Genomic DNA, 26,967 nt, shown 5'->3' on the forward strand with positions numbered 1-26,967 from the left:
CGGTAATACAGAGATTTCGAAACAATATTTAAAACAGTAACACGTTTCCAGGGACATATTTGGACTCTCACCATAGTTTGTTGGTTATGAACTGCAGATAACAACTGAAGAAACTGTGAAAACGTAGGAATTTAGGAAGATGCGACTTGGATGAATTCTCGGAACGAGAGGTTGATGATAGTTACACAGGGAGCGCTAGGCAGCGTTGGACTGAAACAGGTGAAAGGAAATCAACAGAAGACGAATGGATGAATTTGAGAAAGGAAATAGGAAAGATAGCAGAGGATGACATAGGCAAAAATACAAGGCCTAGTAGGAATCTTTGAATTTGATTGATAAAAGAAGAAAATACAGAAACGCAGCAAGTGAAGCAGGCAAAAGGGGATACAGACACCTCAATAAAATGGCATTTACAGCAAATGGAAGAAAAATAAGCAGGAATGACTCAAAGACAAATGCAAGGCTGTAGAAACATGCATGACGAGGAGTTAGAAAGGTTTCTGGAGATAAGATAAGCAGCTGTAGGAATATCAAGAGTTCAGATGGAACACCAGTACTAAGCAAAGATGGTAAAGCTGGAAGGTGAAAGGAATATATAGAGAGTCTATACAGGGGAAACAAACTTAAGGACAATATTATAGAAAGCGAAGAGGAAGTAGGTGAAGATGAGATAGAAGATATGACACTGCGAGAAGAATTTGGCACAGCAATGTAGCAGCTAAGTGCAAGAAAGTTCCCTGGAATAGACAACTATCTCTCATATTTACTGAGATCGTTAGGAGAGTCAGCCACGACAGTATTGTTCCACCTGGTGTGCAAAATATATGACACAGGCGAAAGACCCCTAAGACGTCAAGGATAATGTAATAATTTAAATTCCAAATGAGGAATGTGCTGACAAGGATGAAAACTATCGAACGAATAGTTTAATAATTCATGGTTGTAATATATAGACAAGAGTCATTTACAGAAGATTGGAAAAACTAGGAGAGGCCGACCTCAGCGAAGATCAGTTTGGGTTCCGTAGAAACGTAGCAACACGCGAGGGAATAGTTACCCTACGTCTTATCATAGAACATGGGTTGAAGACTGGTAAATTCTACTTTTGTAGCATTAGTAGATTTAGAGAAATCTTTAGACGATGTTGAGTTGACTACACTCTTTGAAATTTAGGAACAAAATACACGGAGTAGAAGATTATTCAGAACATGTACATAAACCAGACTGCAGTCGAATGGCATGAGCGGGAAGCTGTAGTTGAGAAGGGAGTGAGACAGAGCTGTACATGTCCCCCAGGTAATTCAACCTGTACACTGGGCAAGCAGTAGAGGAAACCAAAGAAAATTTGTAAATGGAGAAGATGTTCAAGGAGAAGAAATAATAATTTTGCAGTTCGTCGTTGACACTGCAGTTCTGTCTCAGACGGAGAAAGATATGGAACTACAGATGAGAGGAATGGATATTATTTTGAAAAGATTATACGATGGGCATTCAGTAATGCAACACCTTTTCTCTGAAAGTACAGTGGTTTTATTCAGGATTCCAATACGCCATATTACTCCCCACACTTTTGGCTACAAAACCTTATTTTTCAATTTAACCTCCGTTCAGTACGACGGCTTTACGCTACCTTCTTGGGAGGACCTGTATGCCCATGTGGAGCAATCCTACGGTACATACCTCTGAGTACCTCTACTGGTTGACGAATGTATCAGCATTACCAGCAGAGACGTTCAGTTGTGCAGCGACGTGTCTGACTGTGAATTGTCGACCAACTGGAATGGGAGTGTTCGCACTTTCCAACATTGCAGGTGTCACAGCTGTGTATGGCCGGCCGGTATGTGGGAGATCGGACAGGTTCCAGCGAACTTATTTCGATGAAGACAGACGCCTCGCCAGACGATTCACCATGCTTTTGTTCACAGCCAGGTCTCTGTAGGCGTTCTGGAAGAGCCCAAGAAAATCTGCAATGCTCTGGGTTTCCGCAACAGGAGTTCAATGACAGTTCTCTGCTTGGAACACACCTCCGTTACATAAGTCATTTTGAATGCTACGCATAGTGCCACAACTCATCTAAACTTCATGAAACTATAGGTGCTGAAGCGGGACTATTCCACGATGTCTCACAACAAATTCTGCATTTTTTCAACCGAAATCCACCGAGAAAAAATGTGTTACGTTACTTATTAGAACGCCCCTCTTATGATTAACATCAAGAAAATTAAACAAGACTAATGGAATTAGTCGTATTAAATTAGGCAGTGCTCAGGTAAGTAGATTTGGAAATAAGATACAAAAGTAGAAAATAAGTTTTGCTACTTGGGCAGCAAAATAAATGATGGTCGAAGTAGAAGGCATATAAAATGCAGTCTGCCAAAAGCGAGAAAATCATTTCAGCGTAAGAGGAATTCATTAATATCTAATGTCATTTTAAGTGTTGGAAAGTCTGTTATGAAAGTATTTATCTTAAATGTAGCATCACGCTGAAGTGAAACGGGGACGATAAGCAGTTCAGAAAAGAAGAGACTAGAATGTTTTGAAATGTGGTTGTACAGAAGACTCATGAAAATTAGGTGAGAGAGGAAACAAGAAATTTATGACACAACTTGAATAAAAGAAGGGAATGGTTAATAGGACACATGCCGAGGCATTAAGAAGTATAATGAAGAGAAGAGTGAGAGGCAAAAATTCTAGAGGGCAACCAAGAGATGAAAGCAGAAAGTAAGTTCAACGGATGTAGGTTACAGTAGTTATTTAGAGATGATGAGATATGCGAAGGGTCGACGAGGAAGAGACCTGCATCAACGCCGTCTACGGAATGAAGACTGCAAAAACTACAACTTCACGTGTCTTTGTAACTCAAAGTTCTGCAATTTACCATTCCTAAATAAAATGCCAAAGAAGCAGTAGGGTTTCTACCATTTGTGTTCTTGTGCGTTTTCCACAACACGTGTGTCTTGGCGCGCTGGTGTCAATGGGGTTAAGTCCGTTACATGAATGTCCGTGATCCACTACTACCACTAAATCTTAAACCAATTCAGACTCACGATGTAACAGGAAATCACACCCAGAGGTAGGGCGTACCACAAAGCTACCAACCAATGATACACAAGCCTTTCAGGGCCTTATGAATTTGGTAAGACTTGTGAATAGTGCGTAAGCTCTAAAGTTTTAAAATCGCAACGTTCATCAGAGGTCTGAGTAGTTCTGAGTGTCAGGCCGTGCATCGACACTGGCATTTTACATGCTGATCACGTATCAGTACATCCTTTTTGTCAATATTGTCATTTTGCAGTCAGCCTGTGCGTCTTCTAATGCAGTCAAGAATTTATGGTGGTAATCACTGAGTCACAATAAAGTTTGTGGTGCAGTTGGTGAGCAACTCATGCCCATACCTTTCCTACAAAGATATCCATCGAAGTGGTTATCTTACGGGCATAAACAGTTGAATAGCATGGACATATAGACTGAACACAAATCAGCACTGGTTGGTTCCAATAACCCTCATTAAAATGTAATGGAAGGCTCAGCCCACCTGTTCTTGTTAGAGTTATCTTTTCGTGTAGGTATTACAGTCAACACACAGTTTAGACCTCTACAAATACATCAACAATTGTTTGTAAATAATGTTGGTACGAGGTACTCTGACATCAACTAATATCCATTTGTGATACAAAATTTACTATATACACTTTCTCAGTTGAAAATAACGTTGCGATTACAAAAGGCAAGGATATCAGATTGAGGATGGAGTTTAGAGAACTATATGTCAGGTAGTTCACTTAATCCTGCCCATCCCTATTTATTACGTTTTACAGTATGTTAATCTAAATACTCTTCACGGATTTGCCGCTGGATGACGTTGTGCAAATTCCACAATATTTCCTCGGAGCATCTGTTCGACATTTTCAGGTGGTTCAAGCTTGCTGGTGGCTAGCTACCACTGACGGTATCCTCACGTCTACGCCTTGTATGCAGAACAAGCGAATGAAGAATGCGCAGGCTTGGAAATCACCCATGCCCAATGATTTGCAGAAAGATGGCGCCATACTAAAAGACCCTCTGCCGAAAATCGCAGAGCGGCCCTCCTGCGCGTGCGCTGTACGCTGCGTTTACTAACAGTGCGGCCAGACGTCGCTCAGTAAAAAACTATAATAGATCAATGTTATCACGGGTCTGTAATAGAAAAAATATCTTAATTTTTTCGTCGCAATTTAATAGCAGCCAATGCAGCGTTCCAGACGGTGCTCAGTTGGAATCCCGCAGCCCAGTTAATGAGATTATCGGCTGTACGGATATGTATTGCTTTCTTAAGGACGCAATCCCAGAAAGATGATACCGGAGATAAAACTTCCGTCTTTTCATACATCATGCGATGTCCTGTATTCAGACAGTGTTCTGCAATTGCCGACTTTTCCGGTTGACGTAGACGTGTACGACGCTTATGTTCATCGCACCGTTCTTGTACTGTGCTACATGTCTGGTCTATATATGCTGCTCCACATTGAAAAGGAATCTTGTCACACCACGCGTCCTCAGACCAAGACCATCCTTAACCGAACGCAACAGGTTCCTCAGTTTTGCAGATGGTCGAAAAACGCAATTAATATCATATCTTCCGAGGACTCCGGTTTCTCGACGACATGGCACCAATATACAGCAATAAGGGCAAAGTTGTGGGTGTCTTCGTATCTTCATTCTGCTCCATGGACTGAACACGCTTGGGCCTGAACGCATTACGTATTTGTCTCACAGAATAACTGTTTTGTCTGAACACTGCCTTCTAATGTTATACTTCACTCGACAGGCTTTCAGGATCAGACACGTGCTCTATGAACTAACGTACGTGTACACTACCACATTTTACAGGACGATGGCAGCTTGTGGCCTTCAAATATACAGGGTGGTCCATCTGAAGTTTCAGATGAGATTATCTCGAAAACTATACATAGAGTAAAATAGTGGGTAAGACAAGTTCGTAAGCTCAAAGGGGGACATCAAATCATACTACACGTGACCCCTAGCCCCCGCCCCCTTGGGTGGGGCGGGAGGCAACTTTTAAATCTTAAATGGAAACCCCCGTTTTTATTGAAGATTCAGATTCTCCATAAGAATCTAATCAAGTTTTGTCTGAAACATTTTTTAGACCATTGACAGATGGCGCTGAAGTCGAGAAAAATTAAAATTGGGGAAGAACTCCGATTTATTTAGAATGATCCGAGAAGGACGCATCAAATCAATACAAAACGTGCACTAATTCTTTCATTAGGCCAAATTAAGCTATTTTTTACAAAATGTATCCTACCTGCCAGAGTTTTTGATGGAGGGAGGCGGAATGGTATTAAAATCTCGTTAGGGAACTCTTCACAACTGCATTACTCACCCGACCGTGGCGCTACCGTCGCCAATCTGCGAACTATGGCTCAGTATAAAGGTCGGTGCAATGCGCTCGGACGTCACTTCACTTTCAGATTGTGAACCGTAAACATCAACTGCCGAAACTAAATTATTCTTTAGTGAAACATGGCTCACTATCCTCCTATAGAAATTGTTGATATGACGTTAATTTTAGGTGAATGCCACAACAATTACGCTGCAGCTGCGCAATTGTATGCGGATCGTTTCCCAAACAGACGACATCCAAGCGAAAACATTATTCGAAATTGCACTCAACGAGATCGAAATGGTTACAAGCACCGTCTACCTCGTCATCGCGAACACAATGAAAATGATGCTCGTACCCTTACCGTTTTCGCCTGTGTTCAACTGGATCCCGAAATTAGTAGTCGTGTGATTCAGACACAAACTGGAATACCGAAATCAACTGTTTTGAGGATTTTGAAGGAACATAAATAAAATGCGTATCATATCACGCTGATACAGTCATTAACGCCGAAAGATAAGCAAATACGCGTGCATTTCTGCCAATGGGCCTTGTAAATGATAAGACATGACAATGATTTTTTCAGATACGTTATGTTCACCGATGAAGGCACATTCAGAAACAATAGCGAATTAAATCGTCATGATTATCATTATTGGTCCCCTGTCAATCCATACTAGCACAGACCCGTCAATCAATACAAATGGTCGTTAATGGTCTGGTGTGGAATTTTAAACGGTTACTTGATAGGACCGATTTTTTTTTTTTTTTTTTTTTGACCGAAATGTTACTGTTGAATGGTATTTAAAACCTTTCTGCGATGATTTGTTGGAACTAATGGACTATGTTGATTTAGAAACTAGGCAGCGAATGTGGTTCCAACAGGACGGAGCAGCTCCACATTATGCTAAAAATGGACGGTACGTTTCAAATTTACGGTACCCTGACCGGTGGATAAGACCTGGTGGACCAGTTCAGTGGCCTCCACATTCACCAGACCTAGCATCTCCTGATTTTTTCTTGTGGGTTTATTTAAAAAATATTGTTTATGAAAGACAGCCCACAACCCGAAACGATATGGAACAACGCATTCGAAGAGCGTGTGCACCCATACCACGGGATGTGCTGCTCAAAACTGTGGCCAACTTTCGCAGACGATTGACTTTATGCATTGAAGCAAAGGGGGATAACTTTGAAAAATTTCTTCGTAGCTAATTTCATTAATTAAGCACACCAAATTGTGAGAGGCTAGGGGACTCACACTAATGAAGCATCCCAACATATGAGAGGCAAGGGGACTCACACTAATGAAGCATCCCAACATATGAGAGGCAAGGGGACTCACACTAATGAAGCACCCAATGGAAACATCATTCTACTACGTCCATGTCGTTGGGCCTGGGTAACGCTAAAAGTGGGATACAGTACATTTTGTACAAAAATAGCTTAATTTGGCGTAACGAAAGAATTGGTGCACATCTTTTTATCGATTTGATGCGTCTTTCTCGTATAATTCTAAATAAATCAGAGTTCTTCCGCAATTTTACTTTTTTCTCGATTTCAGTGCCATCTGTCAATGGTTTAAAAAAATGTTTCAGACAAAACTTGATTACTTTTTCATGGTTCAAAAAAATGGCTCTGAGCACTATGGGACTCAACTGCTGTGGTCATTAGTCCCCTAGAACTTAGAACTACTTAAACCTAACTAACCTAAGGACATCACACACATCCATGCCCGAGGCAGGATTCGAACCTGCGACCGTAGCAGTCGCACGGTTCCGGACTGCGCACCTAGAACCGCGAGACCACCGCGGCCGGCTTTTTCATGGAGAATCCGAATCTGCAATTAAATATGGGGGTTTCCATTTAAGATTTAAAAGCTGCCACCCGCCTCACCCAAGGAGGCGAGAGCTAGGGGTCTGGTAGTATGATTTGATGTCCCCCTTTGAGCTTACGAACTTGTCTTACCCACCACCCTGTAGATTTGTATGAGATGGCTTGCTGTGTCCCAAGGTTCCATCTGCTTTCCTTCTTACCAAAATATCAAGAAAAGGTAAAGTATCCTTTTTTTCCACTTCCATTTTGAAGTTTATATTCGGATGGAGCGAATTTAAATGCTGAAGAAACGTAGGTAGAGTATCAAGTCCATGTGGTCACACCACAGATGTATCATCCACATAGCGCATAAAACAAGAGAGTTTCAGAGTGGCTGACTTCAGTGCTTTTTCTTCAAAGTTCTCCGTAAAATAATTGGCCACCACAGGAGACAGAGGGCTTCCCAAGGCGACACCATCCACTTCTTACAAAATATTGGTCATGAAATAAGAAGCATGTTGAAGTAAGCGTATCTTTAAATAATGCCACTATGTCCTCCTCAGGCTTGTTGCTAATGAGCACTGAAGAGTCATGCAAGGGCACCTTTGCAAATAATGACACAACATCGAAACTTACTAAGACACCCGACGATTGCAGTCTAAGAGTTTTCTAGTAACCTATGAAATCGTTAGCGTTTCGAATATGATGCTCGCACTTGCCTACGAGAGGTCCCAATAGTGATGCCAGATATTTGGCAAGAAAATAAATAGGATCTCCTATGTTACTTAAAATAGGATGGAGAGGCACCCCATTCTTATGGACCTTGGGTAGGCGAAAGAGTCTAGGAGTATCTGCAGCCTGTTGACGCAAACCCCAAGTGACTTGCGCTGGAATGTAGCTCTTCCTGATGTGTTCCAAAGTCTTTCTCTGGGAGCTACCCGTGGATCACTTTTTAATTTACTGTATGTAGGATCGTCGAGCAGTTTGTATATCTTGCTATTATATTCTGTGCGTAAGAGACGCACAGTAGCATTTCCTTTGTCAGCAGGTAAGATGACGATGTCTTGGTCTCCCCTCAACTCTCGTAGAGCATTTCTTTCAGCTCAGGTAATGCTAAAGTAGGACTTCTTAGGTGGAGCTCGAGTCAAGATGCGGCACGTGTCACGCCTAATCTCTTCGGCAGCATCCTTAGGAAGTTTCGAAACAGCCTGTTCTATTCCACTAACCACATCTCGGATGGGAATGGTCCCCGGTGTAGATGCAAAATTCAGACCTTTCTCTAGCTCCGAAACTGCAGAGTCGTCTAAAGTCTTCTCTGTGAGATTAAACACGCGTCTTCTTGGCAAGAAGTTGCGTTCGTGCTTAGAGTCGATCGCATTTAGTCATTTGACGCACTTTAGCTTGTCGGTCAGTCCAGTCAGTCAGCCAGTGCCTAAGTGGCGCTGTCTACCCAGTTCCAGGATACCGCTGAAAGGTTCGCTGAAATCTTCAGATGGAGTGATAGTAATTGTCTGGACACCAAGCACAATTCCTGACGCATATAGCGCACCATTTCTCTCACAAATTCCGTACTCGCCTGTCGTTTAATTCTAATGGTGGCCCCAGAATTTATACAATGTTAAAATTTGGCAAACGTAGCAATGGTTTGCTTGTCGCGGTGTCTCAGTAAAAATGCAAGGGTGCTTAACATCTACCTCTTTGTCAAACTGACATATGTTTTTCACCATCTCCCCCCCCCCTCCCCTTTTAAAGGTACTAGAACTGACTCTTCAGGCGTGGAAATCACGCATTCGCAATGATTTGCAGATAGATGGCGCCATTCTAAAACGCCCTCTGCCGAAAATCGCAGAGCGGCTCTCCTGCGCGTCCACTGTACGCTATGTTTACTAGCCAGGAAAGCTTGAAGAGTCACAGTATTTTAAAGCATTATTAACTTGTCTTTTACCGAAGTGCTGTTATCCTCATAAAAAACCAGAATTATGTCGTGTTTCCGTTAATATGATAATAACAGAAAAATTCCTTAACGTTTCTTCGTTTGTAGAAACCTATGAAAAACTGTATGTCTACTTGCCAACTTATGTCAATGTATAACTACAAAACAGGTCTCTAATGCAGTTAGCGGATTGAGAGTGATACCAGCATCGTACAGCACACAGGACATTGGTTAGAAGCTGGTGCCAATAGCACTACTAAATTGTTATTTGCAGGTAACGTGTAATCATGCAATACGTAGCTCAATATTATTTAGTGACGATATTAAAACCAGTTAACTGTAATACCCAGAAATAGTTATAACGTCTTAATCCATCTGAGAATCCGTCCATTGGGCCTGAAATTGGATTTTGGCTACATGCTACGTTACTGCTTTCTCCTTCTCCTTCTTCTTCTTCTTCTGTACTTCATGGGTTAAGCATTGAGACTGTTATCTCTTCACACATTATCTGCCCATCTTTCCTTCAGTCTTCCAACATATCTTCTTCCTGTCGGTTTGTAAGCTAAGGCTAGTCTGAAAGTCGTTTACTGTCAATTCTTTATACTTTTTCGTAACAGGTGTTATTGTTTGGTTATTCTGCTTTCAGTTGCCACTGCTTTCAGTTCTTGTCACACTGTTTAGTTTTCTATGTGGTCTGTTCTTTAGTAGACTCTTGTTCTTCTTAGAAATTTCATTTCTGCACTTTGTCCTAACGTTCTTTTTGTACGTGGCCAGCATTCACTCCTATAAAGAAGTGCTGCAAAAGCTTTATTTTTACAAAATTTTGCTCTAGTTTCTTGTCTGGTCTTATTTCTAAATACGTTATGAATGATGCCACATTTATTTCAAAATGTAACCCGTTTTACATTTGGATTTTTATTGCAGTCTAGGCAGCTTAACATCCCAAATAAATGAGGGACAACACCTGCTCTACAATCACATTATCCATAATGATTTTGTATCGGATCGTATCTATACCCCAGAATGCCATCACTTTAGCTTTGGTTTCGGAACTATCAGTACCGTATCGTTTACAAAAGTAATTCAGGTGGTATAGTGCACGTTGTCAGTCGTCTTCTTTTTCTTCCAATATCAAGACATCATGTGCATAGAGTAAAACAGGTAACACGGTGTCTTTTGATATTTTAATACCTTTTCGTATATTTAGGATAATGTCATTACTGAAAATATTAAGGAGAGTGGGTAATATTGGGCACTATGGTCGTACCCCTTATTTATTAAAATTTCTACTCATGTTGTTTCACCTGCATATGCTAAATTTTTGACTCTTTGTATAGTCATCTTATGGCCTTAACTAATTTTACTTTATGATATGTGTAATATAGACTACATACTAGCGCATATATTCTATACGTATATATAATACGTTGCAATAGGGATATAAAACACGATAGTGCTGTGGGTTTCCTTCAGAATGACATTTCCAGGCAGAAATATGCGGTTGTAGTGGCTTTCTCAGAATAATAAAATATCCTTACTTTTAGGTTTGCAGCGTTTTATTACTTTAGACAGGGATATTGCATCACAATAAAACAACAGTGAGTGTAAAAGCAGAGTCCATCCATCTTTAATCCTCCTTGAAATTTCGAAGAATGGCGAAGAACGAATAGGAGAGGTTTAAGATCTGAAAAATAAGATATACCTTATAAGCAACTTTTGTGAACAAATAAATCAAATTTCACCGCTTTACATTAATCTATATTTTACTGTTTCACATAAACATGCACATACAAGCTTTGAATTACTAACATATATCCTCACATTTCGCCTGATAATAGTGCTGATTCATTGTGGCAAATTTTACAAACCACTGAAAACGGCACAAATTTATAAATTTATGTGCTGCTAGCCTTAAGTTTTGATACTAATTGAGCAGCTGCAACAACATAATTTTATTAAATTTACTAATTGAAACAAGTTACTGAGCTCATAGCGCAACCGTTTAAAGACATCACACCTTATAGAAAGAGTATACATAGAGTTTCATGTGTTCTTTTTTACTGTTTTAATTCTCGCATTTATGTAAATTTTATGATTTGATATGATTAGCTCAAAAATTCCAGATACTTTTTAAATTAGGAAATATAGGAAATTCAAAGTGCATGGCTTTCAGGTTAAGACACAACAAACTATAATTTCAAACATTGATTGTGATGCAAATATTCCAACTTCATTGAATGAAGACAAGCGAAGAGGTAACACGTGCATGCTTCATTAGTGGAACGAATGTGCTCTGTGCGGTTTCTGTGCGCAAATTTGTCAGATTGTACTGCATATCTCGTCGTCGTGGGCAACGAATAAAACACTCGTAGATTCGATCATTACTGAACAAACATCTGAGACTCATATTGTATACCTAAAAAATAACATACTATTTTATGTTCAGCATAACACAGACAGATATTTGAAGACAATTTTATCTCTATAGAAACAGGTCTACGGTAATGAAAGTAAGGGACTCTTACAGAACTGTTACGTTAAGATGACGAATTTATGAAAAATGTTTATTGTTGAAATTATTGAAGTTGCAGAAAAGTTGTTATACAAAAAGGAATTTTTCATTGAAGATGTATTTCAGAAAACCGTGTTGAATCATCTATAGCTTATATTACAACAATGGTTCAATTTCTTTACTCCGTGAATCGATCTGATAACTGTTAGACTAGGCAAAAATCGCAATCCCTGTTCGAGAATGCTACCTGCTGCCAAATACAACTTCCACGTTTCAAAAGGTGCTGCTTTGTTACGTCTCCCTATACAGACACACAAGTTCTACGACACTGACAAAAGTCGGGCGATTTTTGTGGTTGTACACACGAAGAAAACTTCCTCACCGCCACGAAGGACTCCCTGGAGAGAGGGAAGAATCCTGCGGCAGTGATGCATAGAGGCCGCTGAGATCTCAGCATGAGTAGCAGCAGCGACCGTTTGATGGACGTGGAGCATTCGTGTAGTGACGTCACCGCATCGTATATCGCCAGCGTCAAATTCTCGCACTGAAACATCACAACAGCACTCACTACTATCTCTTCTCTAAAGTAAGGAGGACAATAACAAAATGTCACAAATGCTTACAAATGATTTAAATATAGTCATCTAAATGTATACCTAAAAAGCCACACTATGGTGCGTGGCGGAGAGAAGTTTGTGAATCACTGTCGCTTCCCACCTTTCATGTTTTAGTCGCGAATGATCCGCGGGAAGAACAATTGCTGGTAAGCTTCCGTGCCAGCTCGAACGTTCGAATTTTACATTCATGGACCTTTCGCGAGATATACATAGAAAGAAGCAATATATGGGTTTACTCTCTTAACCGCCTTTATTTATAAACAAACAATACACCAAACCAGCGGATAACACCAGAAAATACAAATGAGGAAAACAGACCGTTCCATTTAAGCAGACAGAAGGTAAGGTTGATGGGATACGAATACGTGTAGTTGCCCCCGGCTCGATGGCAGGGCGGAAGGCGGAGTGGGCAGGGGTCGACCACACGAGTTCTGGCCACGGCGTCCTCGACATCATCAACCAACCGGAAGGCTATAATAAGGGATAGTAAGGAAGGAGATAGTTATAAGCACGAAATTTCATCGTGTGATGCAACAGTGGTAGGTAGGGGAGACGGAAACTGGAAACAAGGACAATGCAACATCAGGCGCTGCTTCCGCCGGATGCTTGAAATAACTTGAGGGTGTGTTAGCGGTGCAGCAGTCGAGCCAACTACGCCAGGCACATTCCAGCTGAGCCGGGCCTCGCACAAAATCCCAACTAAGTAACTGACGAGACAGGAGCGGTAACGTGGACGTCATTCAGTCTCCGCATGTTCATTCTTTTTTGGAGGGCCCAAAGTCAGAGCCGCGATTTGTCCCATCTCCATAAAGGTAGGCGACTGTCCATCCTTTGACCAGACTATCGCACGAGTCTCGGCTGCTGAGCGAATGAAAAGCGTACGGTTCGACCACGGGTGGATGGGCGCGAAAGAAATAGGCGACCAGTTGCCGCCCCAGAGTGCAGACTTCACGAACACCGGCGCAGGTCAGACGACAGATGTAATCGTCCACAGAGTTACAGATGGAGCATAAAGGAGGGTCCATCAAACCAACCGCGCGTAAATTCTGATTAGTGGAGAATTTTCCACAGTCGACGTAATACCACGTCACTGTAACTGATGTCGGGAGGTACGGCTGATGAAGGTTGCGCCACACCGCCGTCCACCTCGTTAACGGATACTTGATTCAACATTGTTGCAACGGACGCTACGTGGTAATTGAATGTAGAAATAATTTGGACGTGGGGGGAGCGTACATGGGAGGCCAGTGCCAACTTACGTAAGGTCCTGCAAAAAAAGAAGACAGACAGATGCGCAAATAGAGGCGCAATATGTCCTATTGACGCCGGCGGGGAGATGGAGGCCGGCGTGTAAATGTCCAAGAGTTGTCGCGTGAGTGAATTCCCTGTGTCCGATCCTCGGTCATTCGTATAAGCCTCCGGTTCGGCCCAAATCCCCACATACCGCGCACTTCAGATGTAGCGCCCTCCTTCCACTATCCTCTGTTTGCTCGCAGCTATTTAGCTGAGTCCCGCAAGGATTCGGACGAGTAACTATCATTTCGCCGTCAAGGTGCATATATTCACATATTTATATGTTTGGAGTCCAATCTTTCGAACTTAAGCGAAACTGTCTCTTCCTCCGGCACTATGGCGATATTGTGCAGATCTCTGTCCACAGATACGTTGCATGGCTTGAGTAGATGGGTACACCAATTAATTTCAATTTCAATTAATGTCAAGAATATCTGTATATTTCCTCCTTCTTATCCTCATTTCCATTTTCATATCAGCACTGTTTCTCCTGCCCAAGCTGGAATATCCTTCCTAATTCCTTTATCTTCCTTCGTGGCTTGTTAGGCCCGTCCTATTATACCTTGTGTGCCGCACTCGGTACTTCATCTGTCAGAAAAGGAAAACTCCACGGAAAAATCAGTTTTTAATTTTCCTGCGGCCAAAAACGGAATAAAAAGCAAAATGACATCTGTTTTTAATTGCCCTGGGGCCAAAAACCTCAGAAAAAGCAAACTGACATCGATTTATCATTGTCGTGAGACGGAGACAAGACATTGAAAGACGTGCACTTCATTCACCATTCAGTGCTCGTATTTCATATTTCTAATCCCAGCATTCTGGTATTCGGTAATATAATAATTCAGGCCCTGTGAATAATGTCTATGTGTTGCCTAATGTATTTGGCGATCTTTACGGTTTGTCTCACACTGATCTGTGAGAGGAGCTTGGCGCTAGGAATTTTCTTTATTGGTGGGCGGGGGCACCAGTCTTCCTAGCAGCGATGATGGCTTTCCGTTTCCCATTCTTTTTCCGATCGCCAGGGTAGCACGTGGTGTCATTTGAACGTTCAGTAGTGGTCAGAGTTTCTCCTGTTCTCAGTTCCCTCGGGCATGGGTGTGTGTGTTTGTCCTTAGGATAATTTAGGTTAAGTAGTGTGTAAGCTTAGGGACTGATGACCTTAGCAGTTAAGTCCCATACGATTTCACACACATTTGAACATTTGTGTTCTCAGTTCCCCAACCCGCCTGACCAAACTTGTCACTGCTATTTCTGCTCGATTTTAACGTCGCGAGGTCGCCTCCCTGTGAGATTCCGGCCCTCTCAGTTCAGGTGCGCGCCCGTTTTTCGCGGGTGGGCGCCAACCGCCCTCCACAGGTGGATAGTGGACAAAGCGGCAGTAAGGCAGTTCTAGTGTGACCGTGCCAGAGACTGGACGTGCTGCTTCCAGAAGGTGAAGTTGCGGTAAGCATGAGCGCCGACGTGCGCTGCAGATTCGCGCCCTGCGGCCCAGAGGGAACCTAATAGGTCATTTTACTAATGTGCCTTCCTTAAATTACGGTTTACGCAATTTTTCCGGGTTATAAGACTGTAGGTTTTCCTTGTACAGTTGGGCATAATGTGCGCGATGTGTTGCATAATCACAGTAGCTTGCAGTTCGGCACTAAAGTGTATACTTTCATGCTCACTTTTCCGCTTCGTCCGGTAGTAGCTCTGCCAGTTCTCCCGTGCAAAATTTGACTCTGAATTTAGGTCTTCCTAGTTTGAAAACTTGTGCCCTTTGTCCTACGCCACGTGGTGAGTGTCTGGCGCCAATTCATGTTTCGTTAACGTAGTCGGACCGCGAGCCGAAGTTATCTAGGGTGGCCTGTATGAATAGTTGCGCGTCTTTCTGGTTTTATTCCTTTAGTACAGGATGCTACCAAGCGATTGACCCTCAGTAGCACTTTCTTAGTCTTTGGCGGATTCATGGTGGTGGTGGTTGCATGCCTGCTGCAACCCCTTCCTTTAGTAAATTGAACTCCATTTGATAATACGGCGATCGTTCCTAAAATTCCTTTTCTCCTGCTATCGTGGCTTATTATGAACGTTCGTTGGGGCAGGCTCCTGAACTCAGTTCTTTCTCCCTCCCCCCACCCCCATTTGATTGTATAAGTGTTGAATGTTCAACTGTTAAATAAATGAGTCCTTTAATCCTTACAGTCTCCATTTCATTACGTGAAATCACCTTAAGTGCCACAATAGAATAATGCAGAACTATAACGGTTGCTATAAGGTCGTGCAGGTCTCGCGCTTTTAATGATAGGATAAAGATTCAATATCGCGCGCCTGGCACGATCATTGCACGCGTGGTACCGATAATAATAATAATAATTTTCAGTTATCCCCCATTGATAAGCTGGGAAGTGTTCACGGCCCAGTGTGAGTACGTGAGCACTAAATCCACTTGATGTGGTGGAAGTAGTGGCCGCTGTTTTTCCTTGCTAGCTTAGAAAAAAAACATCAAAATTACAGCCCCTACAACAATGGATAGTAACCTGTAAAAATAAAACGAGCTGCCGCTTTTAACATGTTCAATGTGCTGCTCATCATTTTCCGCTACAAGTTGAAATCGATAAATAGCATGCTCCACAACAGACTGGAGTATCTCGGGGCTCACGTTCAGAGTGCGTTGTACGACGTGTGCTTTCAATTCACTGCGTTTGTAACTGGAGCACTGAACACATCTTTCACATAACCTCACAGTCAGAAGTCACACTCGCTAACATCAGGTGATATGGACGGCCAGGCTGTAGGGAAATGACGGCTTATGATTCTAGCATTGCCGAAATGCCTCTCCTGAAGCCGCTTCACGAGCTCTGTAGTGTGCGCAGTAGCGCTGTCTAGCATAAAAATGATCCTACCCACACGTCCACGCTACTGAAGGGTTGGAATGACGATGGAGCACAAAATACTCTCATAGCATTTACCAGTGACGGTGCAGGCAATAGGACCCACAGCACTCATCTTCTTGAAAAAATATGGTTCTATGATAAAAGATGCTGTAACCTGCATCTTTGCAGAATGAAGTGGTACCGGTTGACGTGCGTGCGGATTTTCCGTTCTCCATATTCTGCAGTTCTCTGTATTGACATAGCCTTGGAGATGGAAATGGCCTTCGTGTGTCCACAGAAAGTTCCATGTCCGTTCGTTGTCCACGTCCATCCGAGAAAGAAATTCCAGAGCGAACGTTTCTCTCGCTGGAAGGCCAACAGGAAGCAACTTCTGAACACGGGTGATTTTGTATGGATAGCGACGCAGAATGTTTTGTAGAATTTTATGCACCGTGCTCGCAAGCATGTCCAACGTCCGAGCAGTTGTCCATGCACTACATTTTTGCACACCAGCGCTCGACCCCTTGTGCAGTACTGTGGCAACATCTTCGGCAGACGCCGGATCAATCGATTTACTCCACGTCCCACATTGCACTTCAAAAGAATTTGTCTTTTCGTATTTTGTAATCATTTTCTCCAGACCACTGCTAGAAATCGGAACGATGCCTTTTTTCATACCCCGCAAGGCTACTGTAGAACAGTCACCGCTCTTGTAAAAGGACTTTACCAACAGCGCTCGGTTCTTAATGGAGGCAGTCATTTTGGGTGTCTCGGATGTAAACTGAGGAACAGCCGTGTGGCGCGTGACTATTGGTGTGCCTTTTATAACATTACACCGCCCTCTATTCGTCAAATTTTCGTTAAATTCTTTTTTGGTTACATGTCGTTTCCCTCTGCTTCAATAGTGCGCTGTTTAGCTTTGACGTCATTCTGAGAAGTGCTTCTCTTTCTACAGGGTTCTGAAACTGGAACTTTAATTATGGACACTCTGTACATTAGAAAGATTTTCAAGAGTCTCGATGAGGAAATGTACGTTTTGAAATTCTGACGATTTCAATTTGGCAACTGATCAAAGCAGTTACACCCTTTCTGTGAATTTTATGAAAATGTCAACTTAAGTGTTGGCGACATACCGATATCTGAATAGACCTTCAGGTAAGGACAACCACTGTCATTCTACGTTTTTATGAACGATCAAGTCTGCATAATTCGTCGTAAAATAGCGTAATGGATTATTCTTTCTTCTCTTACAGTTAGGACAAGAAGAACTGATATGTCTCATTATAAGTTCATTGCTGACCAATCCGAACTGATGTTCAAGGCTGGAAAAAAGTATGTGCGGAAGTCTTCCTAAATGATCTGTAATCGATGCGGACCGTGCTCGATACCATAGAAGACGGAGACAGAACGGTAATGGTTTGAAGGGCTGAAAAGGAAAGGCGCTCTGCTTACCTTCAAATGAACTGATAACCTTACTGAAGAATGTTATCTGCCCGGTATCATGTCTGGAAAAAGAGAAGACATAAAATCATCATTTTCCACTTTATATGTGTGTAGTCTGCAACGAAGAGATGTCAGCGATGTACTCGGTAGCACACAAATACAGGGGTCGTATAGCGAGCAAATTTGTGGAAACTTGTTGTCAATTTATTACAGGCCGTTGCCGTAATGTGCTACAACTTTATGTGCCTACAGGAGAGTCTAGCGGTTCTAGGCGCTCAGTCCGCAATCGCGCGACTGCTACGGTCGCAGGTTCGAATCCTGCCTCGGGCATGGATGTGTGTGATGTCCTTAGGTTAGTTAGGTTTAAGTAGTTCTAAGTTCTAGGCGACTGATGACCACAGATGTTAAGTCCCATAGTGCTCAGAGCCATTTGAACCATTTTGAACCTACAGGAGACGTTAACGGGAAACATTATAAGATCTCTCATTTTTAAAAGTACAGACGATTCCAACGAATCTGTCGCAGACGACTTGGATAGTAATTAGCAGCGATGAGTTTTTCGCTTTTACTTTTCTTGGTTTCATGTTATTATAGTAAGGTCACATATTGTTATTACTGCATTGTTTTTTTATTCTTGTCTTTCTTTTTCTTAGTATTTTGCTCACTAACCTTCCTTTGTGTCGACTCTCTAAAGTATAAAACTCCATTACGTCGCTTTATTGCACTCTTAATCTGCTTAACTCATACTGTATCACTGCGTGGATATGTACATTCCTGAGCCAAAACATTACGACCACCTGCTTAATAGCTTGTTTGTCCGTCCTTGGAACGAAATACATCACTGATTCTGCGTATCAGAGATCGACAGTTCGTTGTTAGGTATGTGGCCATATGTGGCATTAGATGTCTACGCACAGATCACGTAATTAGCATAAATAAATGGCAGCAGATTTGCCTACGCAGTGATGGTGGCCGATAGTGACCCAGGTGGGTTCCATAGAATTTACATCAGGCAAATTTGGTCGCCGAGGCATGAACGTGAGTTCACTATAATGTTCCTCAAACCACTATAGGAAGGTTCTGACTTCGAGACACGGACAATTATACTGATGAAAGATGACATCGAGCATGAAGGGATGCAAGCGGTTCGCAGCTGTCGGTGTGTCTTCAATTACTACCACAGGTCCCACGCAAGCGCAGGAAATGTCTCCCATAGCATAATACTACTCGCACCAGCATGAGCCCGCGGCGCACTGTACGTTTCGAGCCGCCGTTTGTGGAGACAAACATCGACCTGGTGTAGCATAAATGTGATTCAGCCGAAGGGCCGACACGTTTCCATTGATCGGCGGTCGAATCCCGAGGGTTCAGTATCCACACTAATCATAATTGACGACGTCGTTTGGGACGACATGTGAACACGTAGCGGTGGTCTGCTGCGGACGTCCATGTTCAACAATGTACGATAACGGTGTGCTCCGAAACACTTGTGCGTGCACCAGCATTGTGTTCTTTCGGCATATATGCCACAGAGTACCATATATCCTACTTTACAGAGCAGACACGCCTCTGAACTCGACGCCTTTCGAAGAGTCATGGACGTCCAACCATTTAGCTCCTAGTGGTAGTTTCACAGTTCTTCTGTCTCTTTCCGTAGATGCTCACGACTGTAGTACGTGCACATCCGACCAGCTTTGCCGTTTTCGAGAACCGTTCACAGGCTCCGGGTAATAATAATCTGTCCTTTGTCAAAGTCTCTTATCTCAGTGGATATCCTCATTTGCAGCCCATATCTTCGCTAGAGAAGAGAAATTTGTTAACGTCGAGTATAGACTTAAGTGTCAGGAAGTCGTTTCTGAAAGTAATTGTATGGAGTGTAGCCATGTATGGAAGTGAAACATGGACGATAACTAGTTTGGACAAGAAGAGAATAGAAGCTTTCGAAATGTGGTGCTACAGAAGAATGTTGAAGATTAGATGGGTAGATCACATAACTAATGAGGAGGTGTTGAATAGGATTGGGGAGAAGAGAAGTTTGTGGCACAACTTGACTAGAAGAAGGGATCGGTTGGTAGGACATGTTTTGAGGCATCAAGGGATCACAAATTTAGCATTGGAGGGCAGCGTGGAGGGTAAAAATCGTAGAGGGAGACCAAGAGATGAATACACTAAGCAGATTCAGAAGGATGTAGGTTGCAGTAGGTACTGGGAGATGAAGAAGCTTGCACAGGATAGAGTAGCATGGAGAGCTGCATCAAACCAGTCTCAGGACTGAAGACCACAACAACAACAACATCTTCGCTAGGGTGATCCCTGTCCGTGTCTGCTCCGCTTATATACATTCGATACCGCGTCACTTGCCCACTTCACCACTAGGCAGAATCGAACCTCTCAGTGGGCAGTGGTCATAATGTTTTGGTTTACCAGCTTATTAACCGGACTGCTGAGGTTTAAGTTTGTACTTCTCTCTGAGATCATGATTTCAGCAGTGGGAACGAAACTTTAGGCAGAGAAAGATGCCGTGGATCACGGCCTAATTCGCATAAAACAAAAATACCAAGAACCGCTCAAGGCCCGAAAGATGCCTTCTGAGACCAGACAAGATAGCATTCGTCATAGCAGATCGGAGAAAGAAGATGTTAATATGGTTGTAGTGAAGTGCAGGAATGATTATGGACATGGCTCGGAACTTATCGCGCTTATAAACGGCATTAATGCCCACATATTACAAGAGGAATAAAACTCAATGAAACAATATGACGACAGAAATGAAATTCTAAATTGAGGTTCTAATGTATACCGAAAAGATAGGTTCAACGATGGTGGTGGAGGCGCGTTTATAGCCATGAACAAATTCAAATGTGAAGTCATTTTGGTGAAGACAAGTTTCAAAGGTGGATCAAACATGGTAATAGATGATTTTATAGACCTCCTGCCTCAGGAGTAGTGTTGCAAAATTGAGAGGAAACGTGGAGAATATTTCGCGTAAATTTCTTGGCCATATTACAGTTTTAGTTGGAGATTTTAACCTATCAGCTATAGACTGGGAGGCTCAAGTGATTAGGATGGGGAGAAGGGACAGAGAACGATACGAAATTGTTCTAAGTGCTTCACCAGAAAATTAACTTGGGAAGTTTATCAGAGAAATCAACTCATGGAGACAATATCTTAGACATGCAGGTGACAAACAGACCCGATTTTTTCGCTTCAGCGTAGAACAGGCTATCAGTGATCAAAAGGCCGTTAAAGCTTCACAGAATACAACTATAAATAAGAATACAAAGACAGGCAGAAAGATCATTCTGCTTAGCAAAAGCGACAAAAAAAAAAAAAAAAAAAAAAAAGATTTCAGATTACCTGAGTGGTCAGCACGAAAATTTCGTCTCCAGTACTAACAACACTGAGTATCAGCGGACAAAGTTCAAGAGCTTTGCAAAGTAAGCTTTCCCGTACCGCACAAAGTTTTGAGGAATGGAAAAGACCCCCAGTGATTCAACAGTCATGTTAGAAAACTGTTACAAAAGCAAAGAGAGTTTCACTGCAAATTTAAACGTAGCTAAGCCCTCACAGACAAACAAAAATTACACAGAATTTGCGTAAGTAGAGCCATGCTTGAAGTGTTCAACGAATTCGAAAATAGCATCCTGTCTTCCGGAGTGACAGAAAATCCCAAGATGGATTGGTCTTACGTCATCAGTGAACGGATCGAAGCGATCTGACCCGAGATTCTGTGACCACAATGGTAGTGAAACGGAGGACAACACAGAAAAGACTGAAAACTAAATGTCTTTTTCCTAAACTGTTTCACAGACAAAGATAGCACTGTGGGACCTACTTTAAATTGTCTCGCGAATGAAAAAACAAGTGATAGCGAAATAAGTGACAAAGGAACCGAAACGGAACTGAAATCGCTCAACAGAGGGAATGCTACTGGACCTGGTGGGATATCATTAGGATTCTACATGGAGTACGCAAAAGAACTTTCCCCTCTTCTAGCACAAGTGTATTGCACATCTTTGGAAGAGCTAAGTGTTCCCGATGATTGAAAAAAGGAAAAAAACACGTGTCAATCCCGTTTTCAAGAAAGGTCGTCGAACAGACGCATAAAACCACGGAACTATAGGCCTGTATCTCTGACGTCGGCCAGTTGTAGAATTTTGAAACACGTTTTATGCTCTCACATTATGATATTTCTGGAGGCCGAAGACCTCCTCAGTAGGAACAAACAAGAGTTTCGAAAATAATCATAGTGTGAAAACCAGCTCGCTCTGTTCGTCCTGACATCCAGAAAGCCGCAGATACAGGCCCCCAGGTAGACGTCCTGCTCCCTGACTTGAATTTTGATGGGAGCATAGTGCACCCATTTTATGCTAATCAGCAATTTAGAATAATAAAGTAATTTTTTTAAATCTGGTATTGTAATTACTCGTACATACATCACCACTGTTCCTTTCGAAATCCATTGTGTTATTTGTAACAGACGTTGTGAGGGACCAAGACAACCGCGAACTAAATGTCGAAATGCCTACCTCCTTCGATACATGTCTGCAAATTGATTATTATTCTTACGGAACGTACACCAATGAAAACTTTCTTTCATAATGAGAACTTACCCAAAACATTATTTCATATGAGACTCTCGAATGGAAATAAGTTATGCTATTAGTTGTAGAAGTCTAGCTGCTCAGGAGGAAGTAAAATGTAATTAGCAAAGTTATAATGGTTCAGATATGTTGCCTTACCGCGCACTTTTATTATCTTCTCAGTATTATGGATATGGAATATTACACTAGGGCTGGAAAGATTACTTTTGTGTGTGTGTGTGTGGGGGGGGGGGGGGGGGTTATTCTTATCTGTCCTCTCTTTCAATTATAGACTATAACTGTACATATTGTTAAAAATGTGTCAGAAGCTTTCTGGCAATCTATGAATCCTAGGCAGTATGACAATTTGTAGTCACTGCTTGATTCTATAATTCTGTTACTGAGTTGGAAACGGTGCAGAGTGCTGTGTTGATTTTTAAAGGTGGTTTGGTCCTTTGTATGGTTCAAATGCAATTCATTTTTTCTGTATGGTTACTGATAAATATAATGATTAATGACTCAAAATCTGTCTAAAAGATTGAAACCACAAAAGCAACCATTTTACCCAACGAATAACATGTAACGGTGGCCCTGAGCGTCTGCTGTGCGGTCTCGGCAGACGATCAATCCTTGTGGTCTCTTCCGATCGCCAACAACAGCTTTCTGCAGTAAGCACTCATTAAGGAGCTAATATAGCGACAAACTGCTAGAAACCATTTTGTCCCAAGAAGTTGTTTGGGGTAATCGAATTTCTGTCCTGTACAAATATTTATAAACGTCTTTCTCGTTGTTTCGACTGTCATATCCTCGATACAGTTATTGACAGTGATTCCGAACCACTGATAGCTTTAGGACCAAAATTTCAAAGGAATGTGAGGGGGATCTTGTAAAAGGATGATACTATAAAAGTTACTGTAAACTGGGTTCCGGTAGTCAATGTCGGTTCACATAATATCTACCTATTTTGTTTTCTACTCTTTGCTTGGTGTGTATTGTGAAGTTATCACTGTGTCTCTTTTTGAAGAAGGCTATTTCTAGGTTTTCTTCGTGTATCATGGGGTACGGTATCACTAACATCTGCAACTGTTCTTCTAGTTTGATATATTTGTAAAGGTCAGTCCACTATTGACGTAAATTTGAACCACAGTTCCCCTATATCCTATAATTAAGAGGGTTTGCAGTTCCCGTTGGACATATGAGACAACTGGTTTCGGGCCTAACTTATTAAACACGTAAAATTATTTAGTTCTCTTTCTAGCCCTGTGCATATTTATGATCACTTGTAACCCAAATAGCCTGTAAGGGTCGGCCGTTGTGCTCGAGCGGTTCTAGGCACTTCAGTCCGGAACCGCGCGACTGCTACGGTCGTAGGTTCGAATACTGCCTCGGGCATGGATGTGTGTGATGTCCTTAAGTTGGTTAGGTTTAAGTAGTTCTAAGTTCTAGGGGACTGTTGACCTCAGATGTTAAGTCCCATAGTCCTCAGAGATATTTGAACCATTTAGTTTGTAAGGAGACCCAGTTAACATTGTAATTTCTTGAACTTTTGAATCGGCATCGAAGACGCTACATCAATTCTATCAAAATGTCGTTCCTGTGCAGGCTCTCATAATTGTTACAGAGATCTCACTACTGTTTGTTACAGGAAAGATTTTTGGAAGAGCCATGCAAATATGTGATTTCATATAAATTCATATTAGAGGCCCACACTTGACCTCAATAATTGATTACGATTGGAGAAACGAACTGATGTTAAATGCTGGAGTCGGTTTCCACAGTGATCTAAAACAGATTTACATGCTGGTTAGAAAAAATGGAATGTTTTGGAAGCACAGTGGATGAGACAGGCACAGCGCTGAGTGCCGGACTAGTCAGGGCCGCTGCTGAGTCCTCCTTAGAAGACCAGCGAAAGTAGGCAGTGATTGTCATATATGGGCTCCGCAGGCATCTTTGTGACACCCCACGACATCGCCATGTAGATGGCCAACACTTAGGACATCCTGTAGCGACCGCTCACAGCAAATGTTATGATGTGGAGTGATGAGGTATTTTAGGCGAAAGGCACTCTTGCAGCCGAACCTATAAACTGGCTTTTGGGGCGGACGCTGGAGATCGCTTATTCTGCAGGTGAAAAGAAGCCCCAAGCTAGGCGCTTCAGAAGTGTGAGACGGCACTGAATGCGTAGCTTCACAAAAAAAAAAAAAAAAAAATTAAGGACATAATACATACGGAGATTGGTACATCTAAACTTTTCCAGAGTGACAAGGAAGTACAACAGTGCAGGAGGGAAACTGCTTCATTAGGCGAGCAGAGTTAGAGGAATAGCGAAGAATGCCTTTTTTTAAGGAGAACGATAGAGAAGAAATTTTTGGTTAGCCAAGTAAAAATTACGCCAGATAAGAGGAACCGCACTATCTGAGAAGCATTTTGATCGGCTAGAGCCTGGGAGAGTCAGAGCACCTAGCGAAAAACGCAGCAATGCGAGGTTTCGTAGTCGGACGCATTCGCACTGGAATCACTTAACTTTTTATTCTTGCGTGTTTGTCATCCTCAAAGCTTGTCGTCTCTCCTCTCGTCTTGGCGCACTTTGCTGCTCCGCCATCGTCGTCAGCTTCAGCCACCCGCTGATCTGATGTGTTTGAAGGAATTTAGAAAATTCTATTAAGATGGCATGGTGGGCACATTCGTGGAGTGGGATGGGGGGGGGGGGAGGGGAGGCAGGGGTGGAGCGGGGGTAAAATAGTGTCCCTAAATTTGTGGACCAGGCGGCAGCAGAAGGCACCAAAGTAAAAAAGTAAAATGTATATTGTTTAGCATGCAAGACTTAACACGGTGTATTTGTGAAGTAAAATACTGTACTAAAAGTTACAAATCGTGACAATCATTGTCGTTATTTTTTCATGTTCTTTAATCCATTGTATCTCAATTTAACCTGTCCACCACCAAAAACATTAACATCCCAACTAGTAATTAATTTACGATATCTGTTTGGTAAAATAATTTTAAATTTACTATCGAGCTCCATACAAATTTTGTCACCATATCTAGTATTTAAAAATCTTCATACTCTAATGTAATATATTTCATTTACTTGTAGCTCGCAAATTTTTTTAAACAAGTTAGATTTTCTAGCATTGTTGATCTTCTTTAGTAGAACCTCCACTTATACAGATAAAATGTTTATTCAGGGACTGGCATGCCACACACTAAAAAGTGGAAAACATTTCATGTCGAACAACTTGCACTTGTTGATATCTATAGAACGAGTTTTCGGCCTACAGCCTTCTGTACATCACCGCATCATGGAATCTATTTCTGAATTAACAGGAGCACTCCTTTAATTCGGATTGAAATACTCCACCCCTTCTGTAGTACAGGTATCGAACCCGCCCAACGATGACGATGAGTCGTACAGAAGCAAGAACAGCAAATGTTTTGTCAAATGTGACCACATGTGACGTACTTAAGACTCCGTCAGATAATGGCCAAAACTCTTCGATCGACGTCCTCACGTATAGTTTTACATAATAAAGTGTCTCCAGACTTGTATATATGTTTGGTATTTGAGTTATTAACTTCATTCAAATTGAGACGTTTTCATCAATTTATTTCGCATGGAAATAGTTGAATATCATTTTTTCTCAATTATTGTTTGTCTAGCTTTTGATATGCAGATAAATGCAGATAATTGCAAAACGTCTATCAATTAAGATTTTTGTTGACCCTTCTCAGCAAGGTACCTTAAGTTTTGGTGGCGCCTTGCCGGGATTCTTTTATATCCGACCTTGAACGTGGCAATTGGAGGAAAAAAGTGCATACACAACTCGGGGAGCCAAGTATCGGTGCCGGATCAGGAATTGTATGCGAAGTGTGATAAGGAGAAACCGCGGCCGTTATTCAGGATGCAAGGAATGAGGCTTCAGGGTGTTGTGTACGAGAAGAAATTAAAGACAGGTTCTAAATGCCAGTCAAAGATACTGACTGCCAATTTTTTCACAGCAAAGAATATGACAGTGGAAGCCATACTGGGACTGGATTTCTGGAAGCAATATAGTGGAATACTGGATTTGAAAAGGTGATTAGCAAAGATAAAAATAAACTGAGAAAAGGTCATATTACAATTTTTGGACTATACGAAACAATAGCTGAGAACAATAATATTAGTCAGGTCCGTTATTCGCGAAAAAAGAAGAATATCTGACGGACGAAAGAAACTACAAGTGAGACTGACCCCAGTTGGATAACAAAATGTACAGGCAACTTAAGGGACACCGCGACAGCACGCCCCACTATTAAAAACCGACGATGTGACAGAAAGGGTAGCCGCGCTGGATTAGCCGAGCGGTCTGGGCCCTGCAGTCATAGACTGTGCTGCTAGTCCCGGAGGAGGTTCGAGTCCTCCCTCGGGCACTGGTGTGTGTGTTTGTCCTTAGGATAATTTACGTTAACTAGTGTGTAAGCTTAGGGAATGATGACCTTAGCAGTTAAGTCCAATAAGATTTCACACACATTTGACCATTTGAACGGAAAGGGTAG

General features: G+C 42.0%; 1 protein-coding gene across 1 annotated transcript in view; it reads right to left on the reverse strand.

Moving 5' to 3' along the window:
- Positions 1-10,684: 10,684 nt before the first annotated feature.
- LOC126195251 (uncharacterized) overlaps positions 10,685-26,967 on the reverse strand; it is a 137,484-nt gene continuing 121,201 nt past the window's right edge. The window contains exons 6-7 of the mRNA XM_049933778.1: positions 12,026-12,187; positions 10,685-10,815 (exon numbers count right to left, since the gene is read on the reverse strand). Of these exons, the coding sequence (XP_049789735.1) occupies positions 10,759-10,815; positions 12,026-12,187 (219 nt within the window). The 3' untranslated portion in view covers positions 10,685-10,758. The remainder of the gene's footprint in view (positions 10,816-12,025; positions 12,188-26,967) is intronic.

This window comes from Schistocerca nitens, chromosome 7 (assembly GCF_023898315.1).
Source record: "Schistocerca nitens isolate TAMUIC-IGC-003100 chromosome 7, iqSchNite1.1, whole genome shotgun sequence".
Classification (NCBI taxonomy): domain Eukaryota; kingdom Metazoa; phylum Arthropoda; class Insecta; order Orthoptera; family Acrididae; genus Schistocerca; species Schistocerca nitens.